We start from the raw sequence: 24,066 nt of genomic DNA on the forward strand, positions 1-24,066 counted from the left end.
CATTCAATTTAAATAAGTTGTTCCTCGATCATAAATTGACAATTATAAACTGATAAAGACAGATGGATGGACATGGACCAATTGCTTAACCCTGCTCTTTGCTTTGTGTGCACGGGGTAATTACAATGCAAAATCAAGCGAATGGATTCCATTAGATGGATTCCTGCCCTGTGACATCACACACATTAATTGGCCAACACACTTATTGTCTTTGTCCCAACGTTGAAGCTGTCCGTTTAACTCAACTTGCTCCTCTTTATCCCGTCGACATAGCCATATTCCAATCTCCCTTATCCCTCCAGTCCTTAAACAAGGATGAATATTTCAATCCCAATTTCTTGCTATGTGCCTGGCCATTCATCTGACACTGACAAGCAACTTTCTTTCTGTAGTCCTCATGTCATAATCACTCCATCTTCAGTTGTAATGCTTCTGCCAAATGCTGTTTAGCCATTTTGCAAGTCTTGACACCGGTTTCCAATCCGATGTGCCATTTTTCTCATCGGACCTTAGAGGCAACCACAGAAATTCCATGGCAATGAACATTGCTAGGTGGTTTATCATTACCTTCCCAGCAGAATTCAGGACAGGAATTGAGAATTTAGTTAGGGTAGCAGTCCAAAATTGCCCTACTCTCGATCAGACAACATGGCCGTGCCACAGTCTGGACAACATGAGTCTTCCCATCTACAATGGTTTCTTTTTGCCAATGCCTTACTCTTTTTGAAAGGCACCACAATGTCTGCAATGTCCATTAAATGTGCCAACTGTTAATAAACCCTCTGGAAGGAGGGTATGCTCAATGATGAAATGGCCTGCCTTGTAATGCACCTGTCAGATTATAATTCAATGGACTAATGAACCGAGACTAAACAACTCAAATGTGAGAATCTAAACATTGAACGAGTCTGTCATTTATAATACCTGCATGCGTGAGTATTTTTGACATAAAAAAAATCATTGATAGATAAGTAAACATCGTAATTTTCTACAGTTATTATGCAATCAACTGTTACAAATTCCACTTGTGATTAGATGGTGATTTAGAAGGCACACACCTTTCTTACACACATTATGGAATGTGGCTTAGTGAGAATGTGCAGTGAATTCTGAGAGGCCTGAAGCACTTCTGGGAGTGGTTTTGTTCATATTAATGTATTAAATGTGCACTGTTGTCTTAACTCCATACAGAGCCATAGACGTCAAAAGGAACAAGAAAGAGTAAGCAGATTGCAGACCCGAACCAGGACTTGTTTTATGTAGTGTATTTTGTGTGGCAAATAAATGGAAGGATGGACTAAATGAAAGGTCATTGATTGCAAATGAAAGGTCTAAACTATCTAATGTAGTTGTAAAGGTTAAAGGTCTGAAAAGTTGTAAAGGTCAAAATGTCTGAAAAGTTATAAATGTGGAAAGGTCTGAAAAGGTTTAAATGGGTCCAAAGTCTCAAAATGAACTAAAGTGTCTAAAGTGTCTTAAAAGGTCAAAGGGGTCTCAAGGGTGTAAAGACCATAATTTAAGTTCTAAAGGGTCCTAAAACATATAAAAAGGGTCTAAAGGTCAAATAGGTCTACAGGGTCTGAAAGGTGTGAAGGTCTAAAGCAGCGTTTCTCAACCTTTTTACCCTTGTGGAACCCTTGAAATAGTTTTCATGTCTCAGGGAACCCCTGCATAAAAATTATTATGTACCATTATTAATATCTTGCTCTTTTATATTTTTATCGTAGTTCATGTGGAAAATATATATATATTTTTTTCGGATACCTGGTTTAAGGAAAAAATTACCCCCTTTTCATCAAATTTATTGGCAATGAAAAAAAAAACATACTGCTCGTTTATGAGACCTCACACTGAGGTTTTAATTCACAAAAAAAAAAAAACTGTAAACACACACACAAAAAATATCCATAAACATCAATGATACACGAATCCGCCGCGTACAGGACGTCCACAAACCAGTGAGGGCGGTTTCACACTGGCGCCATATAGATATCGTTAAATACATTCTCTATGGTTGTTATAATTGTAAATAATATAAGAGGTTGAAGCCTCTATTATAATAACCAAGGAGTTTCCAACAATATGCCGTACGTGTATAGTAAAATTACGAATATTAAATCAAACAAAAACTACTCAAAAATACATTAGCCTATTTATTACTGTTTCTCGTGGAACCCCTAGCGACCTCTTGCGGAACCCTGGTTGAGAAACACTGGTCTAAAGGGTAGAAAGGAGTCTAAGGGTCTTTGGGGTTCTAAAGGGTCTAAGAGGATCTAAAGGGTTTAATGGTTCTAAAGGGTCTTCGGGGTCTAAATGATCTTAGGGGTTTAAAAGGGTCTTTGAGGGTATTGTAGGGTTTTAGGGGTCTCAAAGGGTGTTAGGGATCTTCGGGGTCTTAAATGGTCTTCGGGTTATAAAGGGTTCTTCAGGCTCTAAGAGGTACCACAGTGTTTTAGGGGTCTTAGGGTCTTCAGGTTCTTTTGAGTCTCTATGGTCTGAATTGGTGTTGGGGTTGTAATGGGCCTAAAGATTTTTATGGGTCTTAAATGGTCTTGGGAGTCTAAAGGGTCAAATGCAATTCATACACATACAGTATGTTCTGTGCAGACAAACAAACATAGCACGATATTTGTGAAATCCATAAAACAAATTACTTTAAAAAATAATTGGTGGTTGAATTCAATGATCAAATACGCAAACCCACTTCAAATGTCAAGTCAATGTGGGATGACGAAATGGGGATGAAAATTGAGGATTTTAGAAATCTCACCAAAGTTGTTGACCTTTGGCCTACATTGACCTTTTGGTTGATGTTGACCTCAAAAATAATTAGTGGTTGAATTCATTGACCTGAAATATAAATAGTCTTCAAATTTCAAGTCAATCAGGTGAAAATTTAGGATTTTAGAAATTTGACAAAGTTGTTGACCTTTTGACCTCAAACAAATAGGTTTCTTGCTTATGACGAACTCTACCAGGTGGTGAAATTTCATGGATTGTCAATCGCCAACAGGTCACAATTTTAAACCAGACAGACAGACAGACAAACAAACAAATGGACCCAAATGCAATACCCTCTCCTCTGGCGAGGGTAATAAAACGGGTTTATAAAGGCATTTTATGTCATCAGATCCTCCCCCCAACCCCTCCCCCTCCCCAGTTCCCCCAAAAATAAGAGTCCAATGATAAGATTGATTGAGGAGATAACAGAAATAGCAAGGTGGAAAATACAAACCAGCATGTGGAGATGGTTGAAGAATATCAGAGACCTTAAATCAAATCAGAGGAATGGTAACTGCACAATTTTTTCTTTACAACGCAATGGCTTAACATGGTTTCTGAAAACATGACCCACATGCAAACCAATCAGGAATTGGGGTACGGCCTGTGTAACATTGTGTTCAACTCCAAAAGGAGTGCTCAGATTTATTTTCACACCGCCGTGTGAATGAACGAAGCATGGGAAGGTGCTCTCAGAATTGAAAATTAATTTGAATTTTTCTGATTTAGTATTGAAAATGATTTGTTGATTTAGTAGAGCAGCGACATCAGTTTTCGTCACATTTTGTGAAATTGTAGTCTTCTGGTGCTTACTTACATGAATGGACCATTATAGCTTTTCCATGAAAAAAAAAAAATTAAAATTTCTCACCTCAGCTTTCAATGTTCCCACTTCCGAGATATGAACTAGAGGAGGAACTGTCACAATGATAGCAAAATACAGAAACTCACGCAGCACAGCACGCAGGTTGTACTCAGAGGTTACGGAAACACATTGCTAGACAAATGTCGTGTCACAAGTACAAAATAACGTCTGTGTTGGGATCCACTGAGTGCATGTTCTCAGCCATGGGCCACGTTAAGTGTCAAAGTCAAACTTGCATGATTGATTAGAAACTTTATGCCCAGCTGCCATGTGCTATCACTGCTCACAATCAGATGGGTTTCATTCATAAGTAGCATGCGTTGGACGATGATTCCAAATATCCCACTGAAGTACACCTCTGTAATTAAAGTATTCATTGTAAATGCAAATTTTAAAAGTTACATATTTTATCTCAATTTGCAAATTTAAATGGTCTTGAGAGGTATTTGTCAAAGTGTTATAAAAAAAGAAAGTATTACACTGGATTTTTCTAAAGGGTCAGATTGCTGTCAGATAGAAACGTGCATCATATTGTGTCGATGCAGTAATATATTGTTAGGGTGTGGCCCAAGTAACACATGGAAGGCAGTGCATATGCATCCCTTAATGGTAAGTAGGTTGAGAATCCCTGGCTAAATGATTACTTTCTTCTTAAATAGCATTAAAGGTCCGCACAATTTGCTGTTGTTGTTTCAGACATTGTGTACTTAACGTTAATGAGCCCTTCACAAGATATCTCCGACTCCTCGTCTTTCGCTTGGAGATTCTCTCCAAGGTTGGCATACCTGAGCCTACCTCAGCAATGTTTTTGCCATTTATGCCAATAATTCTACTCCCCAAACTCTTGTACTACATTAGACCTCTCCCAACTCCCTATGACAATACCTCTTGACAACCACTTGAAATCTGCATGTCAAATTGTTCAATGAAAGAGTAAGACTATATATAGATCTCTTTAGGCCAACACTGACTAACTACAAACAACCAAAGACTCTGTTCCTTCAACTGGCACCATTCCATTTGTCTCGGAGTTTGCTCGATAAGACCAGAAAATGGCTCTGCCGTACAGGCTTTTTGTGAGTTTCTCCCATTCAATGAACTTCTCAACCTGGATTTTTGCATATAGCACATCTTCCTTTCTGGACTGGGACTGCAACTTTCCTTCGAACCTTTCCTGGTCCTCCTATGCCCCACTCAGCTCCTCTGACAATGTTCTTGTGAAAGTTCAAATCTCTCTCACTGTAGTTGGAGAGGTATGTCGGTGGTTCAGTCTGGTAGTCCACTCAGGCCAACTGGCAGGGATTGAAGTCTGCATCCTCAAAGACGAGTCTTCAGTCTCCTCTTCAGTGTTTTCACAAAATCCTATTTTTTCGCATGTACAGGTTTATCCCATCTCGTCTGCAGTTATTCTATTCATTCTCTCGGTTCAGCTACACAGTCTTAAGGCAAGGTCATTGCTAGCAAGCAGCTTGATTTCTTTATATGGAAGGTGAACCTGGCAGACGGCCACCTTGAGTTGTTTAGCAAGGCCTACAAAAATTGTCTCTCCTCAGACAAGACATAAAATCATGAGGCTATTCTCAACGCTGAGCTATCCAATCGGTGGTCTTCCATCAAACCTGTTGCAAATGTATTCTCCCCCTCAAACCTCTCATTCACCACAAATGGCTTCCTTGCAGACTGCTTGTGACAAAGCAGAATGCCTGAATTCAGAGTTCACCTCAAAAGCCAATGTACTCAACCTATCCTTCTGTTTCAACCTTAGTTCACCCCACCCCTGACTCCAATTGCCTCCTGGATATTGAGCAATTTACTTGGGAAGGTAGAAAAAAATTTAGCAGCCTCAACTCTCTCTACAAGTTGGCCCAGATGGAATCAGTGCCCATGTTCTTAAACCATGCTCTGCTGGTCTCACTTTCCTGTCTGCCTTCTTCCGTTTATCCTTCACCTCAGACTACCTCCTATCTGCTTGGAAGACAGCCAATATAACTTTCATTCAAAAGCAGCATGCAAAAGTAGATCCATTAAACTACAAGCCAGTAAGCTGGCTTTCAGTTGTCAGTAAAATCATTGAATCGATCATCACAACAAACATACTCTCGTTTTTTGGAATGGCCTCATTCATTCATTTTGTTTGCAGCCTATGGCGGTCGGTTGTATCATTTCTGTGAGCATGGCTGTGCTGCTGATGTAGCTTGTGCTCCTGTAGGTTAGAGCATTAATTTGGAATTTTGTTCAGGATACTGGCGATAACTCGCTTTCTCTTTGAGAAAAACACTGTGGAATCTAACGTCCACCATCTAATGCTGGCAAATGGTACAGCAAGTTTAACGTCCGTCCGAGGGATGGCACACAAATCGATGCCTTACCCTGCCTACAAAATACGAGGATGACAGTTTTTAGCTGAGCCGAGATTCAAACCCAGGCTCGACAACTCAGAGGCGAGTGTGCGTACCTTTAAGTTATCCTGCCAGCACTAGAATGGCTTTATCTCTGATGAGTTTGGATGTCCCAGTCATTCGTCTTTGTACATGCTGTTGTTACTCTGTCAATAATGCATGCTGCTCCTGAATCTTAAACAAGAGGTCATGACTGGCGCTCTTTGATAAGTCTCAGGCCTTCATCACTGTCCAGTATTGCTTGCCAAGTTTGCCATCGAATGCCACCTTCATTCATAGCTTGCCAACTTCCTTCATGCATGCAATCAACACAGAGCTCGAAACAGTATCCTTTAATTTCTTCTCCCAATGTAGGTTGGAGTGCTCCAAGGCAGTGTCTTGGGTACACTCTTATTTTTCAAACACAGTGCCTATAGAAAGTGTACACTCATTTTCAAAATTTTCACCTTTTGTTGCCTTATAGCCTGGAATGAAATTGAATTAAATCAGCCTTTTTCCACCTTTATTAACACATCGTAACCCACAACTTCCAAGTGAAAAACAAATTATACAAATTTCAGAAAATTAATTAAAAATACAAAACTAGAATATCTTGGTTGGATAAGTGTCCACCCTCCTGAGTTAATACTTAATGGAAGCACCTTTGACAGCAATTACAGCTGTGAGTCTGTTGGGATAGGTCTCTCCCATCTTTGCACACCTTGATTGGGCAATATTTGCTCATTCTTCTGTAAAAAACTGTTCAAGCTCAGTAAAGTTGCATGGGGAGCGTTTATGCACAGCAATCTTCAAGTCATGCCACAGATTTTCAATTGGATTTAGGTCGGGGCTCTGACTGGGCCACTCAAGGACATTTATCTTTTTGTTCCTAAGCCACTCCAGTGTATGTTTGGTTGTGTGCTTCGGGTTGTTGTCATGTTAAAAGGTGAACTTCCATCCCAATTTCAGCTTTCTTGCAGAGGGTAGCAGGTTTTCCTCTCAAATTTTTATGTATTTTGCTCCATCCATTTCCCCTTCTATCCTGTCAAGTGCCCTGGTCCCTGCTGATGAGAAACATCCTGATAACATGATGTTGCCACCACCGTGCTTCGCAGTCAGGATGGTGTTCTTTAGGTGATGTGCTGTGTTGGGTTTGCACCAAACATACTGTTTTGCATTTAGGCCAAAAAGTTCCATCTTATTCTTGGTTTCATCAGACCACAAAACTTTTTGCCACATGGTTTCAGAATCTCCAGTGTCTTTTTTGCATACCTCAAATGGAACTCAAGGTGGGCTTTTTTGAGTAATAGCTTCCATCTTGCCACCTTACCATGTAGGTCAGACTTGTGTAATCCTTCAGATATTGTCACATGCACACAGTGATCAGTCTTTGCCATAAAGGCATGGAGCTCTTTCAATGTTGCCATTGGCCTCTGCTCCATCCATTTTCTACAAATTTCAAATGTGGCCTCTCTGATCGGTCTCCTTGCTTGGTAATCCAGTTTGGAGGGCGGCTTGATCTCGGCAGGGACTTGGTGGTAGCAGACGCCTTCCATTTCTTAATGATTGTCTTGATTGTACTCCAAGGGATATTCAAGGCCTTTGAAATATTTTTTTTATAGCCAGCCCCTGATCTGTGCCCTTCCCCAACTTTATCCCTGAGGTCTTTTGAAAGCTCTTTGGTTCTCATGGTTGAATCTTTGCTGTGAAATGTACTACCCAGCAAAGGAAACCTGCAGGAACAGCTGATTTTATTATGAAATAATCAGAATCACAACAATTTAACACAGGTGGAGTCCAATTAACTTAGTGTGTGGTGTTGAAGGTGATTGGTTACACCTGAGCTAATTTACAATTGCTATTATAAGAGGGGTGGACACTTATCCAACCAATATAGTCTAGTTTGGAATTTTTAATCAATTTTCTGAAATTTGTATTTCACTTGGAAGTTGCTGGTTATGATGTGTAAATAAAGGTGGAAAAATTCTGATTTAATGCAATTTAATTCCAGGCTACAAGGCAACAAAAGGTGAAAATTTTGAAAGGGGGTGCAGACTTTCTCGAGGCACTGTTTATCAATGACTTAGTCTGGTGCCAGATAAAACCCTGTTTTTCACTTTGCAGATGACTGCACACTACACCATATGGTATCCCCATCCCAATAACACACTGACAACAGCTGTGATTCTCTCAACAGCTCGAAAAGTATTAGATGTCCGAAAGAGGGAACATGTCATTCAATCTTGGGAAGTCTCATATTCTCTCTAGAAATATATTCCAGCAAACCCATGCATCGACTTCCTTGATCAGACACTGAAAGAACTTCAGTGCATTGAAATGCTGAGCCTTACCACCAGCTTATGACCTGTCCTGGACAGACCATAGATTAAAGCTGGCTCAAAGGCAGCCGTAGAATTGGTATTCTCCATAACCCTGGTCCCTTGCTCACATGCCCATTCCTATTTTCTTGAAAACACACACACACACACACACACACACACACACACACACACACACACACACACACACACACACACACACACACACACACACACACACACACACACACACACACACACACACACACACACACACACCTATCTATCTATATATACCCTGTTTTGTGCATCCCAGTGTCGTTTGAGAATGTGATGTATTACTTGGCATCCAACAGTGTTACCATCAGCGCTTAGAGCCAATCGTCATGCCTCGGTTATGAACCGAGCTTGCAGATTTCCCTTTCCCACATTGCTGCATTTCGCCAAAGGCTGCCACCTTGGAGACATAATTCAGATATGGGTATGACCCAGGGCAAGAATAAATCATCACAATCAGATTTTTATTGTGTGGTGATAGCATCCCAAATGTCCACAAATGAAATGCTATGCTGGATGGCAAGTGACACATCAGCTCATGACCATCAGAGAGAACTTAATGCATGGAATGGTGTCCCTGGAAAGGTAGTGGCTGCAGAAACAGTGGACAGGTTTAAACTGGAATTAGATAGGTACCTAGAAGCATTGGAGGTAGAGGGGGATTGGGATATTGGCAGGACTTATAGGTAACTTGAGTATGGATGAGTGATTGTGTAATGTGTTGAGTGTGATGTATGAGAGGTCTCTTCAAGGGATAGTGTGTGGTCGGTGTTGTATATTCTTCACCTGAAAGAATACCCCCCACCCCAAAAAAACAACCACAAAAATGTTTTCCCCATTTTTTAAACACCCTTACGATAGCCCCGAGCCTGCTATACTTTTCTCATCCCCAATCCTCCACTGAAATGAAGTCGTTTTGATGGATTGGCAGATTTATTAATCTCGTGTTGGTGTGGTGCAGGTATGATGAGCCAAATAGCCTCCTCCTGTATACAATTTCTTATTTATTCGATGTTATAAGATAATTATTTTAATCTTTAATAAAAATAAATGAATGAACCCCACACCCCCTCCCCCTGAAAAAAAGCAGACTTTAAAATAGTGTAAATGTGGGTTTTGTTCTTCCCACACCGAAGCCAGAATACTGATGGCGTTTCCGCGCTGGATGGCCAAGCTCATTCGCTGCTTAAACCAGACCAGTTGCCTTACATCACCAGTGGATGCAACGAGCCTTCTACCGATATCATTAATGATGTTGGATGTAGATCAGCCATACATTCTGGATATTTCGATGGCAATTGGTTCAAACAAATACGTTTGGCTGAGGCCGGCGTATTTATTGCATTTCAGAACTTCCGCATCGGTGGCAGCTGCTCTAGCCGTTAAAGCTAGATTGTAAACGTGTGATTTGGCAAAAGTGTTGACACAGGTGCAATCAATCCCAGGTTAGGCTTTTCCCATTCTTGTATGGGACGATGGTCAAGCCATCTGAGCGGGTGTTTTTGCCAAGGTCTACACCAAGGGGTTCCAGGACAGATGGTAACCCTGCCCCATAAAGGGCACGTTTGACTAAATCATTTAAGGTCAAATGTCGAAAAGATCGACCGGCATTGAAACGGCACGACAGACCATGGGGTCCACATGTATCCGTCATACTGCCACATCGATATTTATGCCGCTCACAGGCCGATGCTCCAACTCGTAGTGCAACCACAACATGTAAAGACTCAGGATCAAGCTGTGTACCAAAAGAGGGAACGGGGACTGCATGAAGCCACATCCCACTTTCCTTTGTGGCTGTGGCCAAAAGATTGCCTCTGGTGACCTGATCTGCACGGTTCATCAGGCTGACAAAACACACTCTTGCCGCTTCAACGTCCCATGCTTTTTGGCTCAGCCGGGACAGGCCTTCAGGTTAGCAAACGCCGATATGGGCTGAACTCCAAGACAACATCGCCTTGATATTTGTGATCCTTTTATCATCAATCACTTTGTTCTTTCATGAGCCTACATTTTGAACACAGATTTGTATTTAACAAATCAAAAATAAAATATGTTGAAAAAATTATAAACAGAGAAGAGGCATTTATAACAAGTTTACGATCACACAGACAAAAATTACTTGGGTGTCTCGTTTCCAAGGGCAAACTCATCTCTTTAAAGATGTTCAAGCTGGTTGACTTGTAATAAGAACTGGTGGAGGCAACATAAACAAATAACAAACACATGACAAAGGCAAAGACTTTCGCCAGTCTTTTTCCTTACGTGAACTGCAAATCTCATGTCAGGCTTTAGAAGACAACTTATCCATGCTTTAAAAGAGGTGCAAAAAATCCGTAGTAAAATTGTAGACGTTAAGTGGACACAGGTATATAGAAGTGGACGCATACCCAAACCTCAAAAGCACAACGACAAGAAAAACAATGCAAAGCTTGAGTGTGACATGCTGGTGAGAAGAAATCGAAAGTCGACAAAATCATGCCGGACAACAAATGACCTTCAAAAACGTTACTTTCAATATTCGTGTGGTGACATTACAAAATGTTTGCTTCATTATGGCCAGGTTTATTTCTCTGCTTTAATTAAAACTATTATAGTTATCAATCGTGATTTCATCCAAAAAGAAGAAGCCAACATCCACAAAGGCCTTGTATTTTTGAAAGCTATATGGTTAAGGATTTATATACATATATATATATATATATATATAAATTTTTTTTTTTGAATAAGATTGGGGTAGTTGGGATTACACATTTTTAAAGAAGAAGAAGTAGGCACTTCCAAGCAAAAGCAAAACTCGATCGACTCTGCTAATTTGAGCAAAAAAGCGAGAGCAGACCCGGTCTCAGGGCAACTTTTCTCTGGCTTCACAGCCGGCTTCATCAGGCACAATAAGCCGGCTGTGAAGCCGGTGAAACGTTGCCCTGAAACCGGGTCTGCTCTCGCTTTTTTGCTCAAATTAGCGGAGTCGATCGAGTTTCACTCTTGGCTGGAAGTGCCTTCTTCTTTTTTAAAAACGTATATATATATATATATATATATATATATATATATATATATATATATATATATATATATATATATATATATATATATATATATATATATATATATATATATATATATATATATATATATATATATATATATATAACAAAACAAGTGTAAGCAACAAGAAAAAAACACACACGCACGCACACACCAGAAACTCTCAATAATATTAAGGTGCTCCACTCCGTGGGTGAAGAATACCTTATTTCATGGAGTTTCACAAGTTCGTTCACTATCAACAATGGCACGAGGCTAAGGAAGCCCAATAACCAGACAGTCATTGGTACAACTGATGCTGTCAAATCCAGATGGCCATCTGCATTTCTCCACAGGCTCAAGCTAATGACCGTCTGAAGAGCTTGGAAGAGCAGTCTTCAGCCATATAGTTAGTGCGTGGAGGGTGAGAGGGATGTAGGGAGAGAAGGAAAGAGGGAAAAAAGAACAACAATGTGGGAATTTATTTCAATAAACAAAAAAAATATGCATGAAGTGGAGGTGGGAGCAACAGAAAGCTTCATCTCAATTTTAAATCAACCATTAACTGCATTTGAAAGTGTAGTAGCACGTGAAGACGAGACAATGTTGATACAATGGCTGGGGGTGCCGGATGAGATCTAAACAGAACACGAGAAGGAAGGAAGTTAAAAAAAAAATGGTTAGAATTTCCCAAAATTTCTCAAAAAAGAAAAACCCAGTGGCCAATGACAATAATTTCCACTGTTTGGGCTGGGTGCTTCTCCAAATCCACAAGACGATCTCCATGTATTTTAACCGCAAAGGCTACATGGAATCCACATTGTATTTCCTTGACGCACAATAAGTCTCAGGGCATTTCAGATATTACGAGTACATTTTAGTGACATCTCCAGTGAGCACATGAACTGGATTGCTTCAAAGCTCAGCCTGAGATGGCACAGGTCTGAAAGTTGAATATTACATGAGTAAGTCTGAGCGAGGACAAAAATGGGATGCAACCTTTTCAGAAACGAACACCGTGTGTAATACAAGTTCAGGATGTGAGTGAGAGTATTAATAGAGAAAAGCTCTGTGACTTGGTCATGATTTGACATACTGAATACTACTTGGGCTGAAGAAAGCAGTTTTATGTAACTAAGTTTTTTTAAATATTGACTTTTCCATTCATGTTCACATCAAGCCATTCTTAACGTTTGGTCACAAAGATAAGATAACCGTTATTGCTTGTTCTGCAGAGTGCTTATGCTGGTGGAACTTTGCTCTGTACGCGCTGCACTTCCTGGAATGTTAACACACCATACAAACAGTGTGCGACTTGCTTGGCCCGATGATTCTAAGGCCAACCTTGTAAGCGGCAGACAACGCCGCTTTACACACGGGGGTAAAACATGTGCTTTGGGATGTGGCGTATGCTCCACGCACCCTGTAAGGACGAGCATGTGTGCCAGATCTGTGGGGTCACGAGTGCACGAAAAAGAATTCCTCTTTTGCAAAGTTGTGGGGTTATCCATTTTGAGAATGCGTGGAATGTGGGGGATTAAAATCAATTAATCAAGTCTCATGCAAAAATAAAGCATGCTACCGTTCTTCAGAATGAATGTGCAATGTTAATGCTGTTTTCCTGATATTAAAAATAAACCACTTTTCTTGTTCCCCAAGCACTGTTTTGATTTGCCAAAAGGGCACTTTAAAAGGCTTTTAAAAATGGCTGGCATGTTTCACATTCCAATTTGAATTGATGGCTCATGATAGAAACCCTAGGTTCAAATCCCCAACACTATATTCATTTGTCCCTTGTCTAACATATCCTTGCAATTCATGTTACAGTCGACTGACGTTTCTTAATATTTTGTTCCTGCATGCAATTTATGTTCAGGCTCCACAGAGAGCCTTAGAACAATGGTGGAAAATTAAAGATGAAGAGTCATAATAGAAAGGCAGTGCTAACATCAAATGGAGTAAATTGCACACAAAGATATAGTACAACAATCTATGTGAGCGAAGGAAGGAAGTTGTATGATGGGAAGGGGGGGGGAAGGGGTGAGAGGTTACACAGCCTCCATATACAGGAAACACCAAAGCCAGAATTGCTTCCTCCCACTCTGTGCCCCAAAAACTCCAAAGAGGGAGGGCATGCGGGAGGAGGGGAAGGTGGATAAAAACAACTTAACAGCTGTTTGCTTTTCAAAGCACTACCTAGTAAGTACCTCCAAAGCCTAGCTTCCAAGGTGGGCAAAACTGATGGCTGAAAAGCAACTGATATCTCACAACAGGGCTGGCAGGATGGCATAGGCCTAGAGGTACACACACTCATCTCTAGATCAGCTAGCATGGGTTAAAATCTCGGCCAGCTATAAACTGTCAGCCTGGTGTTTCACAAGCAGGGTGTTTCATCAGCAAGTGTGCCGTCCCACAGATGGACGTCAAACTGGGCATCCCACCTGCCAGCATTAGTTAGTGGACGTTAAAGATCCCACGGTGTCCTTCATGTAGAGTAGGCGAGATATCGCCGGCACTGTGAACAAATTCCAAATTTTTGCCCCAACTACTGCTACGATGGGAATGGAAAACCACCCAGAATAACACTTGCCAAGAAATTGGTTTGACAGCACCGACATTCTTCAACAGAGCTATGTTATATCAGAATCAGAACCTCTCAACACATTCGGTAATTTCCTTCTTTTTTTTTAAGCCTTTACAGGTCTTCAACATTCTTTTTATTTCCTTTTAGAAACATTTTAACACACAAGAAAAAGTGATCTTTGATTAACTTGAAGCATTGTGAGAACAGACAAAACAGATAGCTTTAACCTACTTTCAGCAGACAATTTCCTGTCACCTTTTCCATACGTACAATGTTGGAATCGTTGCTGCCCACCAGATGTTGGAAAATGGAGTTTTACTCCAGAGTGGCTTCGAGCGATGAACTTGGCTAACTGATATGCACACTGTCAAGGCAAAGCCAAAAGGAGGAAGACAGGTGTACAAGTTAAGTGGAAGCAAATTATTTCACATTAAAGTTAAAAAAAAAAACATAAGGTGCAGGACGTTAACCTTTAGTCACCCAAAATATTCTTATGTTGCCTTTCTTTCAATGATAGGGATTTACTGTGATCAGTATATCACTTCAGAGAGTCAACAGCAGACAATGCCTAAAATACAGTGGGTGGACATGTGATCACATGTTCCACCTGTATGGTCACCCATTTAGCAACCGATGGTCCTTGGAGGCCGTTGGCCGGGAAAGCCGAAAAGATCTTTTCTTTGGTTTCCTACATACAGAAACTTCAACGAGATATGTCGCCGACAGTATTTTCTGCGTTCGAAAAGGAATTGGGCCGAGATTGGTCCAATTAGAAGGCACTGCAAATTTAACCGTCCTTGCCAGGATTCATGCCAATTTCCAAAGGATGTGGGTTTTGACTCATGCCATGGTAACAATCATCCACATTTGAACCATGCACCAGGCCGACACACAAGTGGTAACCAACATAGGGTTTATTACAGAGAAAATTGGATGGAAAGACAAGGAATCAAAACACTGATGATTCTTTACAAAGGTATAAATGCCCATGAACCCACAACACTGCGACGGCTTAAAGCTGTACCTTAATCACTCACACCATGAAGACGAAGACAGGTATAGAGGTCACAAAACTGAAAAAAAAACAAAAACTTAGTTGTCATGCACATCTCTCACCTGTGAATGGATGGAATAGCCAATCAGCTCTCACCGAATCAACTCAACCCAGGTGGCTGGGAATATATAAGATGTGGGTGGGTCTTTCTTGATTTATATATTGACAGCTTTAGACGTGGTACATGATTGGGAGCCTCATTGGTATGCAATGCTGTCTGCGCTAACACTGATGACTCGCCAATAAGCAATGAAACCGGTCCGGTAGCTGAGGGGTGTGCAGCATTGGGATTCTGATGTGTGCACTCTGTGTGAACGTCTTTATAGTTGTGGAGGAACTCTGGGAAGTGTTCGAAACATCGAATCGCTTTTCTTGTTTCAGCCTTCTTGGGTTGATATATCCAGCTTCTTTGGCTAGAGGAGTGTGGGAGGTATCAAATATTTATATAATCCAAGCCACCTGGGTTTAGTCGTTCAGGTGAGAGCTGATTGGCTATTCCCTCCATTCACAGGTGAGAGATGTGGGTGGGTCTAATGTATGTATGTATATATATATATATATATATATATATATATATATATATTAATATATATATATATATATATATATATATATATATATATATATATATATATATATATATAGATATATACACACATACATACACATATCTGTGCAGCATCTGTCACGTGTTATATATATATATATATATATATATATATATATATATATATATATATATATATATATATATATATATATATATATATATATATATATATATTGTTACAGTTCAAGGAACTCTCGACTGGCCTGCTGCTGGACTGACGGGCTCAGCTATCTCAACTTCCCCCTGACCTTCAGCTTTTTACAACCCTGTGACCATGTGTCTCTGTGAGCCTAATGGCTCGCTGCTCAGATTCACATAGATTCTCAAAGTTTCTTGCAGCTTTGTGTCCTTGAGACCGCAGTGTCGGTGTGGCTATTACCTTCCGCACATTGCAGGGTATTGCTTTACACCTTCCTCAAGGATGAGAGGGGGGGGAGGGTTTGGTGGCTTGTGGAGTCGGCAAAATAATTTCTAAAGCAACACATCAACAAATTACGAAGGGAACAATTTATAGGATTAATGAGAGGAGCGTTGGGATGTTTTAGAGGAGAGGGGTCACGGAGGAGAGGGGTCACGTTTCTCAGCTTCTGAGCACACTTCATCATGTGCCCTATCAGTTTACACAGAAACCACACACTTATGCTAAATTTTTATTGATGACCTAACTAGTCTATCTTATGCCTATTACCCCCAATGACTGTTCCCGCAAGAATGTGTTGTTTTTTTAAAGTCAGAAATCGTTTTTGGTGTGAAGTATTTTGGCAGACCCTTTCAGAGGTCATATTTTAATGTCCCTCCCAGGTTTTCCCTGAGGGCGTCAAGAGTAAAGTACCAATTGTGGATTGGTCAAAACCAGATAGATTATACCACCATCCCCTCATCACTGAAGTTCATTAACGAGCTAGCTGGGGGTTTGTTGTTAGTGATAATCAGTAAAATTGTCCACTGACAATGAGACATACTCAGTCTACAGAAGCTTTGAATGCAAGTCCTTGCCTTCAGCAGTTATTGAACCTACAACTTCTGAAATGAGAGTCAACTGGCTGCTGCTGATAAACCAGACATCATCTGTTTCACAGAATCCTTACTTCCTGATTCCTTTGTGTCTCTCCCTGGTTATTATCTCCTCCAATTTGATATGCCTGAACCACGGCCCGGTGGCGAAGTTGCACTTTACATCAACAAATCAATTCCTCACTGCCTTTTTTTGATCTTACACATGCAACCCACCAGGAGTACCTCTGGCAGGTTTCTGCATGGCACACACAGTCCACCATCAACCCCCCTCTGGTGAAACTACCTAAATCCAGGATCACTGCCTATGTCTCAACTCCACTCATTCATTCCTCTATTTTCCCCCCACCTGTAGAACAAACTTCCACATTCTTTTCAATGTCAATCTTCCCTCCAGGTTTTCAAGACAGCTGCTCACCACCATCTCACATCATCCCCAATCCAGAACATGATCTTTTCAACCATCGTAAACCCTCCCCACATCACCCAAATCCCTCCTCCATCTAAATGTCCAGTGTTCTCTCCTTGGAGTTGCCTTCTGTATCCATCTTGTCCAGCCCATGCATCATCATTTCCACCTCATGCATCATCTCCTGTCCCCCCATTCCTTATTACACCCATTGTTTGTCCAAATCTCCCTCTATCTTGGCCTTCAACTCTGCTGTTGGTATTTCCCCCCTCTCTCTACTGTTCCTTTTGCGTCCTGTTATGTCCCGATGTGTTCAGTGTACTAGCTCTTCCAAGAGCCTCAAAAAAAAAAAAAAAAAAAAAAAAAAAAATATATATATATATATATATATATATGTACAGTGGGGAGAACAAGTATTTGATACACTGCCGATTTTGCAGGTTTTCCCACTTACAAAGCACCGAGAGGTCTGTAATTTTTATCATAGGTACACTTCAACTGTGAAAGATGGAATCGAAAACAAAAATCCTGAAAATCACATTGTATGATTTTAAAATAATTAATTTGCATTTTATTGCATGAAATAAGTATTTGATATATCAGAAAAACAGAACTTAATATTTGGTACAGAAACCTTTGTTTGCAATTACAGAGATCAGACATTTCCTATAGTTCTTAACCAGGTTTGCACAGACTAGAGCAGGGATTTTGGCCCACTCCTCCATACAGATCTTCTCCAGATCCTTCAGGTTTCGGGGCTGTCGCTGGGCAACACAGACTTTCAGCTCCCTCCAAATATTTTCTAATGGGTTCAGGTATGAAGACTGGCTAGGCCACTCCAGGACCTTGAGATGCTTCTTACGGAGCCACTCCTTAGTTGCCCTGGCTGTGTGTTTCAGGTCGTTGTCATGCTGGAAGACCCAGTCACGCCCCATCTTCAATGCTCTTCTTGAGGGAAGGAGGTTGTTGGCCAAGATCTCGCAATACATGGCCCCATCCATCCTCTCCTCAATACGGTGCAGTCGTCTTGTCCCCTTTGCAGAAAAGCATCCCCAAAGAATGATGTTTCCACCTCCATGCTTCACGGTTGGGATGGTGTTCTTGGGGTTGTACTCATCCTTCTTCTTCCTCCAAACACGGCCAGTGGAGTTTAAACCAAAAAGCTCTATTTTGGTCTCATCAGACCACATGACCTTCTCCCATTCCTGCTCTGGATCATCCAGATGGTCATTGGCAAACTTCAGACGGGCCTGGACATGTGCTGGCTTGAGCAGAGGGACCTTGCGTGCGCTACAGGATTTTAATCCATGAAGGCGTAGTGTGTTACTTATGGTTTTCTTTGATACTGTGGTCCCTGCTCTCTTCAGGTCATTGACCAGGTCCTGCCATGTAGTTCTGGGCTGATCTCTCACCTTTCTCATGATCATTGAGGCTCCACGAGGTGAGATCTTGCATGGAGCCCCAGACCGAGGGAGATTGACTGTTATCTTGAACTTCTTCCATTTTCTAATAATTGTGCCAACAGTTGTTGCCTTCTCACCAAGCTGCTTGCCTATTGTCCTGTAGCCCATCCCAGCCTTGTGCAAGTCTACAATTTTGTCCCTGATGTCCTTAGACAGCTCTCTGGTCTTGTCCATTGTGGAGAGGTTGGAGTCTGATTGATTGAGTGTGGACAGCTGTCTTTTATGCAGATAACGAGTTCAAACAGGTGCAGTTAATACAGGTAATGAGTGGAGAATGGGAGGGCTTCTTAAAGACAAAACGAATAGGTCTGTGAGAGCCGGAATTCTTACTGGTTGGTAGGTGATCAAATACTTATTTCATGCAATAAAATACAAATTAATTTTTTAAAAATCATACAATGTGATTTTCAGGATTTTTGTTTAAGTTTCCGTCTTTCACAGTTGAAGTGTACCGATGATAAAAATTACAGACCTCTACGTGCTTTGTAAGTGGGAAAACCTGCAAAATCGGCAGTGTATCAAATACTTGTTCTCCCCACTGTATATATATGTATATATATATATATATGTATATATATATATATATATATATATATATATATATATATATATATATATATATATATATATATATATATATATATATATATAAACTGTCCTCACCACTTCACATGACTTAGAAGCTTGATGCCTCGGTACTTCCCCAGATCCAGTATGTATTCTTTTTTAGCAGAGTCTCGCGTAGCAAATGCTGCTCATAGAGAGCTCGGCGTTGTTGTTCTTCTTCTTCCTCTTGTTCTTCTTCTTGTGAAGACAAAACCTTTATATTAGGACTCGGCTCCTTTATATACACGATCTGGATCTCCTTAAATACCAAGCACTTGTACACATCCTCGCATTAAGGGTGCCTTTTGAGAGCGTCTATCATGAACTTTTAAATATATTCGGACATTTGCTTTAAAGTTTCGAAAAGTTCACGTTACTATTTAAAGATTATTCCATTTAATATACTGTATTGTAATTTCATAAATACATTATTTACTTCGTAAATACACGATATTTCGTAAATACGTAAATACACTGACAGGTCTCGCTATTGGCTTAATCAAGGCACGTGACGAAATATCGGAAGTTGCTGTTTTTTTTTGTTTGTTTTTTTAGCCGACAAAACCTTTAGGACGCTGCTCTTGGACACATTTGTCCTTGTTTCTTCCACAATTGGTACAAATGGATCAGTTCTCTGCTCCTCCAGAATCTTACCTCCTCTTATACATATATTCAACAGCCTCTTTGTACAAATGACTCTAATCTTCCCTGTCACATTGAGTATCATGACACAGACTTCATCAATGTCTGGCTCTCTTCCCTTCTTCCTCCTCTTCAACAGTGTTTGCACCTCCATCATCTCTTTGTCTTCCGATGTCCCCTCTTCATAACCCAGTAGTTCCAGCTCATCATTGTTTCCTGACTGGTTTGGCAACTTCTTGAAACAACTTCCCCATACCTTCAGCTGTGCTTTCCTCTCTGTCACAAACTTCTTGTCGTCATCCTGGATCGCCATCCCCCCCCCCCTCCACGTCCTGATCATACTCATCCATGTCTTGAGCTATTATGAAGATCATCTTCCCCCCATCCTCATGTAACTTGCTGTACAAATCCACTACCATATCATTCTTTGCCTTGTCCACTGCTCTCTTTGCTGTTTATAATTCTGCCCGTACAAGTCCAGTAACCCCTGCATCCGGTTGTCCTCTTTTTCCAAACCTCCTTCTTCTGATTGCCTTTGCTAGTTCCTTTGTTCATCACGCCTGGTTTATATTCCTTAATGTTCTTCCACGTGACTCTTCTGCAACTCTCGTAAACACCCTTTTGGACTTCTTCCACTTTCCCAACCCCCTGAGTTCCTCACTAAGCTCCTCATACTTTGCCTACACCCTCTCATTGTACTCTATAACAACACTATCTTAACACTTCCACAAATTGATCAGCTTCTGGCCCACAACCTTTGCTTCCCTCCACTTCTGCAAGCACACAACAAATAAAACAGGCTTCTGCTGTGCTGTGACGTGCTCCCCCACATTCACTTTGCAGTCGTTAATCCTCTACAAATGTTACTTTTTAACGATCAACAGATCCAACTCCACCTTGTGGTGTCGACTCCTGGATGTAATGTTACGACTCTCCCACTTATGAAAGCATGAACCAGCTGTGGCTGAACCGTTTCTCACCACCAGCTTCACAAGATCTCAACCAGCCCTATTCCTCACTCCCCATCTATATCTACTAACACTCTTCTTCCCTGACTCTGCTACTCCCACATGTGCGATAAAGTCTCCCACGATGCACAGCATCACCACAAGCTCAACCATTATCATTACCTTCTCCAATGCGTCCCTGAACTCCTGCTTCTCTGACTCTGTCCTCCCTGTCTGTAGCCCGATAATACACTACTACCTTCTCCTCCTTCTCCTCCTCCTCCTCCTCCTCCTCAACTCCCATGGAAATTGAGTCAAACTGATAAACAAAGTTTGACAAACATGGTGTTGATACAGTGCAGAAATGATGGGCCAAATGGTCTCCTCCAGTGTTAAAGTTCCTTGCATACAATAAGCAATGCTTACAATGGCCAAGAAGCAGGAAAGCAGCTGTAAGCTTCTGTGCCAGGAGGAGTCCATTGGAGAGGTCTTCAAACCATCGGAGTCCATCCACCTCACTGAAAGCCAATCAGGCAGGTTGGAGAACATCAGTAGGTTTGACCTGATCTTAGAAATACTGAGTATGAAATTTTTGTAATGAACATTGCCAAAACAAAAAACACTGGATTAATAAAAACAATAAATGCCGATTTAAAAACCTTGCAAAATGTAATCATCAAGTCAAAAGTCTGAATTCATCTCCATGCATAAATATTTTGTTGCAATCAGCACTTTAACTGGTACAACAACTTCACTTCTATGTTGCACAAGCTCATGTGCACAGGCTGTCACTAATAGGCTGGGTAAATTGTGCCAATTCACCCCATCTACTTAAATCTACCTCATCCTAACCACTCACCTGTTATCCCCTCTCTTTAGCCCTCCCATCTTGCCCCTCATCCAACCTCCACTCTTGGCACCTCTTCACTCTCTTCTGCTTCAGTATCAACTCTCCTCTGTTGTCCCAAAGTGTGTGATGTTCAAACTTCTGTGGGCTCCATTCTAACTTAACAGATATCTCACTCTCTCAATCAGTACACTCCTCATCACCACAAACATGCTCCTTCCTTCCTCTCAGCACACCTCCCCCTCTTCTCTACCCCTCAAGTCTTGTTTCTCCCCCTGCCCACTCCCTTCTTCACCATACATCTACTAAGTCTCATCCTTGCCCTCTCCCCACCTCTCCCATCACCCTCCTGCTCCTTGGCCGTGCCTGCTATTGTCTCCCTCCCTCTCAAAGCAACCTTCACACTCTTCCCCCTCCAAGCTTCCCCTCACCTTTCTCAAAAACTCCACCCCGCACGCTTCTCCCTCAACGCTCCCCCTCAACCTTATCCCTCCAAACTTCCCCCTCACTCCCCCTTCCCAAAGTTGCCCCTCCCAAACATCCACAAAGCTGCTCCTTCCCCCACCCTCTCTCTTCCATCTCATCACTTCACATCTTCCAATCTTCAACTGCCCTCTGTCTCCTCTCATTACTCCTCACTGTACCTCAAACCATCACCACCAAGCCTTTTCTCCTCCTCACCCTGCCCTCTCCCCAAGCTCTTCTGCAATCCCCCACACTCTTTCAACAACTCTCCATACCTCCCCTCTCCTCCCTCCTCCTCCCCTCCCCTGCACCCAAAACCACCTCCCCTCCCTCTTCCTCAACAGTGTGGACCTCAAGCATCTGGAGCCTTCACTAAAACCTGACAACTTTCCATACAGGTTGCCACTGACAAACCAGACATAATCTGCTTAACAGAAACTTTAATCCTTCAAGACGTCTCTGACTCCTTTGTATCTCTCACTGGTTACTCCCTCCTCCGGTGTGACAGACCTGAGCATCGTCCTAGCGACAGAGTTGCTCTCTTCATCAAAGACTCTATTCCTCACTCACCATGCACTGCCCTCTCTCCCCCACACCCCCAGCAACACCTCTGGCTATGGGGTCCCCTCCACTCCCACCTCATGTTTATATGTGTGTTGTACCGTCCACCAAACAGTGATGACTCATTACATCTTGCACTCTGAAAACATGGACCAACTTCTATCCTCCCATCCAGCCAGTTGGCTGGGTGTGGGTACCTCTCTCACCTGCCATGGCACTTCAGCAAAAGACTTCTGTGACTCATTTGGAATAACATTATAATCGGTCAACTTCCTGACCCAGATCTCAGCCAACAGTATTCCATCTCTTCTGGATTTGATTTTGACCAATTTCCCTGAAAATATCTGCTGTTCTTTCTCCGCTCCAATCGGTTCATCTGACCACATGCTTGTCAAAGTAGACATCTCTCTGGCTGTTATTAGAGAACCACCTCAGCATCATCGAGTCTGGCATTTCACTCAGGCCGACTGGCACGGATGTTAAGCAGCCAGCAAACTTCTGGACTGGTCTCCCATCTCTACTTGCTCCAACATAAACTCGTCCTGGGAATTCTTTCAAAGAACCTTGCTCTTTCTCGTGCACAGATTTATCCCATCTCATCTTCAGTTGTCCGACCCTTCCTCCCGCCTATGGTACACTAAAGCTTGTGGCGAGGCAGTTGTCCTGAAACAACTTACCTTTGCCTCATGGAAGGCGAATCCAACTGAAGGAAATCTCAGTTCCTTCAACAAAGCTCGGAACAAGTGTGCATCTACCCTCAAGAGAGACAGAAAACAGCATCTTTCTTTTCTCAAGTGTGAGCTCTCAAACCTGTCTCCCTCCACCAAATTCTGGTGGCATCTAGTTAAGTCTGTTTCTGGTGTATGTTCCCCCTCCATTCCCTCTCGTTCCCCAAATGGCCACACAGCTGATGCTGCACGTGAAAAAGGATGAATGCCTAAACACCGTGTTTGCTTCTAAATCTTGTGTCCCAAAACCCATCGCTTTCTGTAACCACCTTACCCAGTCGCACCAAACTGTTCCTGAACTCTGTGTTCTTTTCTCCTGACAAGGTGGAGAGCTTGCTGTCAAACCTCAACTCAGATTCTGCAACCGGTCCAGACGGCATCAGCCCTCGTGTACTAAAACCTGCTCTGCTACTCTTGCTCACCACCTTTCTGTTCTATTCACCCTCTCATTTATTCATGGTCCTCTGCCATCTGCTTGGAAATCAGCAAACATTACCGCTCTGCATAAAAAGGTGCAAAAACAGATCCCTGCAACTACAGACCAATCAGCCTGCTCACAATTATTAGCAAGGTTATTTAATCCATCCTCGCTTCTGACGTTAAATCATTCCTCTTCTCAAATGGCTTGATTTCCGATCATCAATTTGGATTTAGACCAGGTCACTCTATCCTGGATATGCTGTTTCTGCACTCCCAACAATAGATGGAGA

The 24,066-nt window shown here is 41.7% G+C and overlaps 1 protein-coding gene across 1 annotated transcript in view; it reads right to left on the reverse strand.

Moving 5' to 3' along the window:
- Nucleotides 1–24,066, reverse strand: part of TMEM94 (transmembrane protein 94) — a 169,887-nt gene that overhangs the window by 1,446 nt on the left and 144,375 nt on the right. The window contains exons 29-31 of the mRNA XM_085858417.1: nt 21,182–21,273; nt 14,281–14,374; nt 11,652–11,822 (exon numbers count right to left, since the gene is read on the reverse strand). Of these exons, the coding sequence (XP_085714543.1) occupies nt 11,652–11,822; nt 14,281–14,374; nt 21,182–21,273 (357 nt within the window). The remainder of the gene's footprint in view (nt 1–11,651; nt 11,823–14,280; nt 14,375–21,181; nt 21,274–24,066) is intronic.

Source organism: Eptatretus burgeri, chromosome 15, assembly GCF_056783735.1.
Source record: "Eptatretus burgeri isolate ZD-2024b chromosome 15, Ebu_testis_v1, whole genome shotgun sequence".
In the NCBI taxonomy this organism is placed as follows: domain Eukaryota; kingdom Metazoa; phylum Chordata; class Myxini; order Myxiniformes; family Myxinidae; genus Eptatretus; species Eptatretus burgeri.